The sequence below is a fragment of the Frankliniella occidentalis genome, unplaced genomic scaffold, assembly GCF_000697945.3.
Source record: "Frankliniella occidentalis isolate FOCC.00 unplaced genomic scaffold, Focc_3.1 Scaffold58, whole genome shotgun sequence".
Classification (NCBI taxonomy): Eukaryota; Metazoa; Arthropoda; class Insecta; order Thysanoptera; family Thripidae; genus Frankliniella; species Frankliniella occidentalis.
The window spans coordinates 1-10,114 of record NW_026267188.1 but is presented as its reverse complement, the minus strand read 5'-3'; the positions used below and the strand labels follow the sequence as shown (position 1 = coordinate 10,114).

Below are 10,114 nucleotides of genomic sequence, written 5' to 3'. Positions count from 1 at the left end.
CCCAACCCCTTCACCCTTCTTCCCCGCCGCCGTGCCAAACCACGACCATCTCACGGCAGCTGAAATTAAACGAAAAGTTGTACCTCATCTAAGAAGAACCCCGAAACTCCTCTATATTCTGACATAGTTATTTTGACATGGCCATTTGAGATTTTGACAAACTTTATAGGCGTCATACTGTCTAGCACCGGGTAATCGTGGCGTGCGGGTTCCCGGGAACCTCTGATTCAATGAAATCCACGACAGTGCCTACATCACCTGACGATGGGCGGCTCAGCAGATCCCACATACTCCTCTCACTATAGCTCAAGAGGTTTCTTTTACTTCATTGCCTTGGTCAGCAGTGTTACTGGGACGTAATGAAAATGCGTTTTTTAAACTGAGGCCGGTACATATATTTGACATACATGACACAAAACTTACAAGATAAAAGAAAAATAACAGTTTGGACAAGAGAATGGAGTTTAAATTTTGTTGGAAGTTCAAAATTGAACTTTCATACACAAAGAAGCACTGAGTGTATCAACATTTAACCAGATCACAAAGCCTGCATGGAAATAATGGTCTCATTTCATTGAAGTATTGAAAACTAGCAATGAAGCATAAAATCTAATATTGAGGGTACGTTTGGCAACGTACATTTATTTATGACGGAGATGTTATTTAAGTGAATGCAATATATACTAATGGGGTTCATGAGGAACCAGAATAAATAGGAATGTTTTACATCACAAGACTTTTGTAATTTGAATTTTGGGGAACATGAACTGGTAACTGAAATGCTGCACAATCTTAACAACTATGTAAAATAACAATAGAGTGAAAGACACATTTCCTTCCATAAAAGCAAACTACATCGTCATTAAGAGAAATGCTGTCCAGTTCAGAAATGTCCCTAACAAAAGACAGTGGAAAATATGTAGACAAGGACATTAATACACAAGTATGATATCACAGTAATAATAATCATGAATGCATTTGCAGAACACATGGTTCTGTGGTTTGACATATGGATACAGACAGAAACAAACTATGTAATCACGTAATACCATTTTGTTTACACGAAAGTTTTGCGGTGCTGTTTTGTTTTAAGGTTCAGAACATTAACATAAAGATAAAATGTGACCACACTTTTGATACATAATTTACGGCCAGATAATAGGAGACTATAATGTAAGGCTGTACATACAGGTAAAAACAAAATAATTAAAAAATTACTTGCTAAATTTTAAAACTCTTTGAATAGAAAGTTACTTGCTGAAACAGTTACATACTTTGCATGAAAGCATAAACCTTAGTCTTTATGTGAGAGACCTTAAAATATCTTTGGGTTAAATTCTCATAATTAATCAGATAAATGATACAATGAAAGTAAATAAAAGGAATGACAATGCCAGTAAAAGTTGGACATAAGGAATAATACACAACAGTAAGCAGGCTACTCAAACAAAGCACACCTTTTTCTTCTTAAATGGCTGGTAAAACAAGCATTTAGATTAATATGATTACAAGGGGTCATGCTAAATTTGTATTTGGAAAATAAAGGAACACTACGGTAAATCATGATTTACGAGTGTATATGATGCTATTCAGAATCCATGAATGGCGAATGCATACAGAAAATGAGCCTGCCGCCTTCACACCCCACACAAACATACAATTCAATAAGGATAATAAACAAGTCAATTTCATATTTGATGGCACAAAGTATAGAGCATTATTTACAAAATATTGCATACCTAACTCACAATATGACCATGTGTATTATCTTTAAAATGTATACAACACAGGCACTAATTACTTGCTGATCTCTTCATCACATTTTTGATCTTCAGTACTAAAGTAGCCATAAAATTCAGTCTCAGATTAAATATACAAGCCAGGCTCTATATGAAAAATATATATCGTAGCACATGCAGCCACTTCTATTGCAATACTACATACCAACAGCATAGCTTGCAGCGCCCTTACGCAATATTAACGATCATGACTTGCCCCACCATACAATTTATTTGTCAGGAAGGCACCGTACCAAGGCTTTGACTTAGGAACATAAGTTTACTAATAATTTCCTTTTTCTTTACAATTAAAAAATTGGATTTGACAATCAAACTTACAAAATTCAATGGGGGAAAATGCCCAAATTGGTCCATGGTTTAAAACAATAATACCCTACAGTAGGACACATACCTAAGCGTACAAACACTTCATAAACAAAATATGAATACAATAAAATGGTAGAAGGCAAAAGAAAAGTTCTGTCTGTGTCCGTCCCACCACTAGGATGTCTTAAGTGCAACTACAATGATGTTTAACAAAATTTCAGCGTGCTTACAATATGTATAGGTATCTATTTATAAACCTGGAGCACGCTGCTCAAATTTTGAACCTCACAGTACTTACACTCAAATATGACATGTTGGTGGAGGTCACAGAATGTGAAAGGCACAAAAATTTGGATTAACTAATTTAAATAATTGATGGACATGTGAGTTTGAAGTCTTCAACATTCATAGATGTAAAAATGACTATATTGTGATGCTATACAATATTATTGTCAAGAATAACAGTTTCAAGACAAACTTGTAATAAAAACACTGTTAGGTAGGGAAGAGATAAACTCATAGAAAAGAGGGAGTGGTGCGGAACAGTGATTCTAAAATAATACCAAATGTGATAGAATAAAATATCTAAAAACTAACAACACAATAAATTCAAAACTAAAATTTAAAAAAAAGAGAAAAATATACAAATACTGAATGAGGAATGTATAAAACATCATAAAACCACTTTAAAACTTAGGACATGTATGTAGGTACATGACACAATGTTTGAGAAGAATAGAATATTAACAAAATCTAACTGACGTAATAAATATAAATCTCAAAAATAATAATAATAGTAATAATAATATTTTAATGGTAAAAACAGTATTGCTAATAAATTGGAACACCAATGTTCAGATCTGGCAAAATGAGGGATGTTGTTGAGTGTAAGAAACCACAGCCTAATTCAGTGATAAGTCTAGTCATAAGAAACAGTAAGAAATATTTGAGTAAGAAATAATTCAGACTTTGTGGCCATTATCTACAATTGAAAGTGAAAGGCAGTTGTGAAGGTACAATTATTAATTACAAGAAAAAAGATAAAAAAACAAAATGGAATGTGCAGCGGACCACTGAGATTTACACCTCACTCATTAACAAAGAATTCAGAGTATGGCTAAGTGGTTTGTCAGTCAGTATATAGACAAGACAAATAGTAGAGGTAATTATAAAGCAGTGCTTTCAACAGGTGATGAGGCATCTACAAATCCACAAGATCCATCTAATGATGTTGATTGTCCTTCCTTGATGGCATGTAAAGGAGGTGGATTTGGTCGGACACTTTCTGGTGTTCTGGCCTCAGGTGTAGTGGACTCACTTGAATTTGGGCTACGGCCTGTTTAAAATAAAAGTTATGAATGTTAGGATAAGAGATACTTAGAATTGGGAACCAACTACATCAACTATTCAGGGAAAGAAAGTTTGGTTTGGCTCTTACCAGAATAATTGTATATGTCCATCTTAAGATCATTTGGAAGGGGTGCACCAACTGATATGTGCATTTTGAGGCCTTCTAACCAAACTTCCATTACTTCAAAAGGAGGCCTGCAAAAGTTACAAAAAAAGTGGATTTGCTAGTGCCTATAGGTCAACAATAACAAGCATTTACAATGGTAATAACTCAACCAAGACAAACCTTTTGTCAGGATTGAGGTCACAGCAGAGAAAAGCAATTTTGTAGAAAGCTTCTGGGCAATTGGAACAAAACTTATCTCTAAAAATAGTCTGGTTCAAACCAAAGTCAGATGACCTGGGTAGGTAGTCAGGATCAGCTAGTACTCTTCCAATGATTTCACAGAGTACAATACCGTAAGAGAAAACATCAACTTTTTCGTCATATTTGTTTCCTTTCATCATTTCTGGAGCCATCCAATATGGATTACCTACAACAGTATATCGTTTTTTCCTCTCACAACGTCTGTTTCCAATACCTCTCTTGTTTCCAAAACGTCTCTTGTCTGCTCCCACATTGACATTAGATTGACTTTGTGAAATTATTCTTGCCAAGCCAAAATCAGCCACGATTACAGTCTTGTCGTCCCTCACAAGACAGTTGTTTGAATTGAGATCTCTGTGAATTATATTCTTTTGATGAAGATATGCCATGCCAGACGCAATATCCTTTGCAAAACTAATTCTTTGTTCCCATGGTAGGGACTCCGAAAGATCATGAACCAAATCTTTTAGGGTGCCACCAGGTACAAACTCTGTTACTAAATGAAGACGTTTTTCTTTGTAGAGGACTCCAATAAATCTTAAAACATTGCAATGATGTAAACTACGTAGGACAGCCACCTGGGGTGAAAGAGGCAGATATAGTGTTAATGTAATAGGAATTAGAATAAAGCAAAATAATAATAATGTAACAACCAGACCTCTTTGAGAAAATTTTTCTGCGCCTCTTCATCAACACGATATAACTCTTTCAAAACCATTACTTCACCAGTTTCACGATGAGTAACTTTGTAAACTTGACCAAAGAATCCTTGGCCAAGTAGCTCCCCTTTAACAAGATCAGAAGCCCTGAAAATGCGTTGGTTCTTTGGTTCAACTCTGAATGAATGGGTTCTTGACAGATCACATGATGCTTCCCTGTTGGCTGGAGGTGACCTGATTTTTCCGCCAAAAAATTTTTATTGACATAAGACATCCGAGAAAAAAAAAAAGATACCAAAACTTAAGTATAGTCAAACAATAGCATACCCCTCCAACAATCTTGACATAGATGATGATCGCTCTTTGTTGCAGCTTCCTCTGCTTCGCCGCAATTGTCGAGAAGATCGTGAGCTACTCATGTAGCCCTCATCTTTTCTTCTGAATATTCTCTCTCTATCAGAGAGTGACTTCGGACAACTTGCACTTTCAAATGATTCTTCACTTTTAGAGGTTATTGGGGTATTTGTGTCATCTCCATCTTTATCTCTCTTTTTGCTTATATCAGACAGAGCCTCAATAGCACTGTTTACTATTAGTGATGAGGGAAATAATAGTCTTCTACTAAGTGCATCAGGGTCATGTTCTATTGTTAACTGTTACAGAAAAGTAAAAGTCACAGTGTCTACCTGAAATTTGCCGGCTTATCAGTATAGTCTTTGCAACTGTTAATCCCTATAAATACCTGTAAGGATTGGTCCGAACATCTTATCAGGTTTTCAATTTCTTGTACGGGCTGATTTCCAATTGGAGATCCATTCACTTCCAATATTTTATCACCTATGTGTAATGACATTAGATCAGCACTCATATCCAACCTGGAACATAAAGAAAAAATACTGTAAGAGAAATTGAAGAAAAATCACAAATTTGGTTGAAAATTGTTCAAAAGAATTGGATATCTGTAGACACACAGACAAGGTCGCATTGTGATGGAAGCTTAAATTACTAAACACCATTTGGTTGGACATCTACACTTGTCGCAGGATTAAGTTAGGCTACTGGTGACATTAATATCTACATATCTACATATTTAGATATTGTACAAATATTAAAACTTAGACAGAAGGCTGTAAATTTTCAATGGTTTCGTAGATAATACCAGTTAACTTCTGTAAATAGTAGAATTAATATTGGAAGGCACTCATACCGTATAGCTCTATGTTGGCGTCTGAATGGAATTGATCGATTCAAACGAAGTTCACAGCAAAATCTAAAAGCTGCTGCCAAAATGGAAACTGCGTACTCATACACCTTGTGGCGGAGATTAGACAGGAACCTGTAAAGCATTAGTAGTTACTTTTGTTAAGATGCAAAAAATAATAATGTTATGCTATGCAAAAATGTTGTCTGAAAAAACGTAACTATTCAGAATTATTACCCCCTCCCCTGTAAATAGTAAAATGAACACTGGCAGGCAATAACACCTACTCCGCCTTTAAGCTCCTCCAATAGGAATACAACAGAATGATCATGATAGATTTGCTTATAACTGATTTTAACTCTGGAAATTGAGATTTTAAAAGTATTGTAGTACTTGTAAGACATAGATAGCCTAGTATGGTCATGTTAATTGCTTTTAACATCATTTAACAGATTATCCACTAATATGGGATTTTCCGCCAGTACCCTTAGCTGCATAATGCGGGTTTCACTGTACACATCAGAGGTAATCCCATAATAAGTTTTAAAAGAATATGTTACATATTTACATCAAAGTTGCTAGATTAAGATTTTCTCATGCATTTATCACAAAGCCAACTTACTGTGAAATTCGTAAGCCTTGCCCTGCAGCTGGTCTTCCATGAGCACTCTCTAAGCATAACTTAATACCTCTTTGACTTCTATCCCCAGCCGCAGGAATTTCAACCAATCTAATAGAATGAGGTTTCCGCACGAAGGGAGCTGTAGCCATAGTTTTAGAGAGTGGCTGCATTTGACGTTTGTAACAAACACCACTACAAAGAAATTGTATTTTTCAATGGGCAACTTTTAAATTTATATAAACACACAGTTAAATGAGAAATAAAAATATACACATCAATGATCTTACCAGTATAATTTTGAGCGCTCCACCAATGCATAAGATTCACCATCTCCAATAAAGCATGAGCAAGACGAGCACCGAAAACATTCTGGATGAAATTTATGGTCTCCTGCAACCATGACTGGACCTGTAATGACCTAAATAACAACAACAAAAACAACAACAAAAAAACAGTTAAGAATCCCGAAGCTTTTAAGTATTAGCGTACAACTACATTTTTTGTTTTTATAAACGAGTTCTAAGAAGCATACCTGAGAGCAATCTTGACAAGACTCTCCATACTTTGACCAATAGTCATCTTTGCAGAAGAGGAGACCATCTTTCTCAAAATACCATGTTGACAGCGCAATATCACAGGCCGAGCACCTATAAAGAATTAAAGAGAGAGTATAAAATTTCCGATTGTTGAAATAAAAATTAAATGGCCAATTACAATGCTATGGTATTATACAAGGTATTTAAAACAACAAAAAAAATCTTTAAAAAAAGACCAAAGGTAGTACAATAATTTGAGATATGAAATAATCTGCAAAGACTGCAAAATGATGATTAACCAATGTGCAAGGTAAAACTCAATAAATACAAACCTGAAACATTCAGTGTGCCAATCCTGGTTCAGGGCACGTATGTACTCATCATTCACATTATTCAGGCAACCAGAGCAATATGAGGGTATGTGAGAAGCATCTCCATCAGTTTCGTCGGGAGTAGTCCCTGAAATTATAAATTTTATTGTGTTCATTGTGTTTGAAACAGTTTTGCAAAACAGAGTTTTGTTTACAACCCTTAACCTCCGAGAGCTGATGAGACTCATCGAGGAATGTAAATAACAAAACAATGAGAAAAGACAAAAGTTATGTTAAGCCAAAATTACATATAAGCGTAAAAGGTTCAAGGAGGAATTTGCATTCCAGCAGTTCAATTTATTAATGAAGACATGTTGACATTTGTCAGAAGGCTGACAGAGTGTAACAGACGAATCTTTAATGAACTGTTCCTGAACAGAGCGAGAAGCAAGTTTGATCCAAGTTTGGAAACGGCAGTGGCTCGTGAAGAAAAACAACGGTTCGTACCTCCTGACACGTTACTGTCCATCACAATGACATTTACGTCAAAGAAGATTATCGTTCGATTTCATGGATTTCATGGCATTTCGCTTACTACTATTCCACCGCCTGCTCATGACATGAAGACGAAACGTAAACAAACGCATGCTGCGCCATCTACCGGGTGAGCTTCCAGGAACTACCTGCTCATGGCATGGGCTCATGGGATTAGGGAATGCAAGCCTAAATTTTTTGAACATTTCTGTTGATTTGATTGAGTTCTTTCGTGAAAGGGCGTCATGAGTACCTCACCCAATTGTACCTATATTTATGAACTGCCAGAAAATGTGCGAATACGTTTGTGCTTTGTGCTGAATATCGAGGATTGTTGGAAGTGGCTGCGTAAGTAATCAGGAAATTTTACCAAGGAAAATGTTTATGTTGATTATCTGAAAACTGTTTGTATTAATTATTATTCGCCACAACTGTTTTTGTTTCTGGAATCTCTTCCAGATGCTATATTTTATGATGCAGAGGAGGGCAGAATAAGATATGATCAGGATCAGATTATGGAAGTTTGTGGTACGTCACCATCAAGTCAACTTCTGAAAGTATTGGGAGACAGAAATTTCACCATAGATCATCTGTATTTGGCCTTAGCTTCCTTAAACTTACCGAGAGCTATGGGCCTCTTGGAAGTATATGGTAAGCTCTTTTGCAATTTATCAGAGTGAGATGTACACATTTGCTTATTTTTTATGAACTCTCAGTTTCAGATCATATAAAGAATTCAGAAAGGTTGTCTGTTCAACAAGAGGAACATGATGGTATTCAATTCATCAAAAGAGTTGGGAGTTCAAAACCTGCACCTGATAACCAAATTCAGCAGTCTCCTACACCCTACGTATCTCCTAATTCACCAAATTTAGAGTAATAAGTTTATACACAAAGTATATTTCTTCCTTTCTGATGTATTAATATTGTTTCCTGTAACTATCATTTATGTGCTTGTGATTTAGCAGTGTTAAAGACTCACCTCAGCAAGGAAATGACTCAGTTAAGCCAGCCTATTCTTCCCGAGGAGGTAAGTTTCAATGTGTCAACATTTTTCTCCATTTTAATTTGATACAATAATTTTTTTCATTCCAGTTGTATCTTATCAGCAAATAATTCAAGCCACAAACAATTGGGATTCAAAAAATAGTCTTGATTCTACACGGAAAGTTAACTTCTATTGTGGTCAATTAAATGGTGAAATAGTGGCCATAAAAAAACTGGGTGTGCAGGTATAAAATCATTGAAATGTTGTTTCAATCTAGAAACTCTGTTGCTTAGTGCAACTTTACAGATAATTAAAAGGTCTTCTCTGTAGAAACATGAAGCGCTGGAGGAAATACGGAAGCTTCGTGATGCTAGCAAGGGATGCGATAATATTTTGGAAATGTTGATGTTCATTGAGGGCAGTGGAAACCCCTGTCTCATATATCCTTTCGTTTTAAATCGCTCTTTATATGATTTTATTAACATTAAGGTGAGTCCATATGATGAGGCAATTTTTAAACCATTTTTTTCCGTATAGCTTTGTAATTGTTCTTAATCTATCTTTTTCAGGACAATCCCCACCTTACAGTGGATGAAAAGCTTGGGATAGCATATGGAATTGCAAATGCTTTGACATATCTTCATCACAATGTTTTCCAGTCTGTAGTCTTAGTTAAGAGGTTTGTTTTACTGTTGTACTCAAAACACATTTTTAATACAAATTTTTAATATGAATATTAAACTAACCTATTGCATTTTTCATTTCATTTTTCATTTTTTTCAGCTCCGATATTTTGCTGGGAGAATCAATGTCTCCACTGATTGCAGATGTATGCCTTCCCTCTATGGTCCATGAAAAAAAAACTTCAAGGGATCTAAGTTTATACATCCCTCAAGAAGGTAGCAAAGGAGAGAATCCAGATGTATTCTGCCTTGGAACTGTAAGCATTATTATTTAGATTTGTTGTGTATGTCTTGCTTTTGTTTTGTTTGTTGCTATCTCTATTACTGATGTGCTTTATGTCCCTCTCAACAGATTGCTTTAGAGCTCGCCGTGGGTCAGACTGTAGACAAATTACCTACTCATCCGGTAAGTAATTTACTAATCTTAAAACATACATTAGAACTCAAACTTTAAAAAGGTTATTTACACTTATAAACAATTTTAACATTCACAGGAAATCTATGTTGAGGAAAATCCTGATATTATTAAAACAATCCCTCAAATGCTTCAAGCACTTATAAAAGTGTGCTATGAGCTTTGGTCTCTCCCTGAGTCTGGTATTGATGTAATATATTTAAAATTCCCATGGGAAGGCGAGTGAGCCTAGATGCCAGTGTGTGAAAAGTGGGGTCAGGTAGGGCAATACCTCACCCACCATGTACCTGTATTGGCCCTCATTGGAGCAATAATGCTCTTTGGGCTTGTAAGACTTCATAAA

The 10,114-nt window shown here is 35.6% G+C and overlaps 2 protein-coding genes across 3 annotated transcripts; one reads left to right on the top strand and one right to left on the bottom strand.

The window, feature by feature from the left end:
* Positions 1–610: 610 nt before the first annotated feature.
* On the bottom strand, positions 611–7,816 carry LOC113206883 (LIM domain kinase 1). Its single transcript, XM_026423166.2, has 12 exons — positions 7,659–7,816; positions 7,173–7,299; positions 6,837–6,951; positions 6,592–6,722; positions 6,305–6,496; positions 5,689–5,817; positions 5,224–5,356; positions 4,809–5,134; positions 4,481–4,715; positions 3,742–4,400; positions 3,544–3,650; positions 611–3,441 (listed from the first exon to the last, which is right to left on the bottom strand). The coding sequence occupies exons 1-12, from the start codon at positions 7,678–7,680 to the stop codon at positions 3,272–3,274; spliced, it is 2,346 nt and encodes a 781-aa protein (XP_026278951.1). The 5' UTR covers positions 7,681–7,816; the 3' UTR covers positions 611–3,271.
* On the top strand, positions 7,803–10,113 carry LOC113206886 (serine/threonine-protein kinase pelle-like). 2 transcript variants are annotated; one of them, XM_026423172.2, is made up of 10 exons: positions 7,803–8,033; positions 8,145–8,336; positions 8,402–8,561; positions 8,654–8,715; positions 8,781–8,917; positions 9,004–9,162; positions 9,243–9,352; positions 9,457–9,613; positions 9,709–9,762; positions 9,851–10,113. In XM_026423172.2, the coding sequence occupies exons 1-10, from the start codon at positions 7,931–7,933 to the stop codon at positions 9,995–9,997; spliced, it is 1,281 nt and encodes a 426-aa protein (XP_026278957.1). In that variant the 5' UTR covers positions 7,803–7,930; the 3' UTR covers positions 9,998–10,113. The 2 variants fall into 2 exon arrangements, with proteins under 2 accessions (XP_026278957.1, XP_026278955.1); XM_026423170.2 differs by having other exon boundaries at positions 8,651–8,715.
* The last annotated feature ends 1 nt before the right edge of the window (position 10,114 follows it).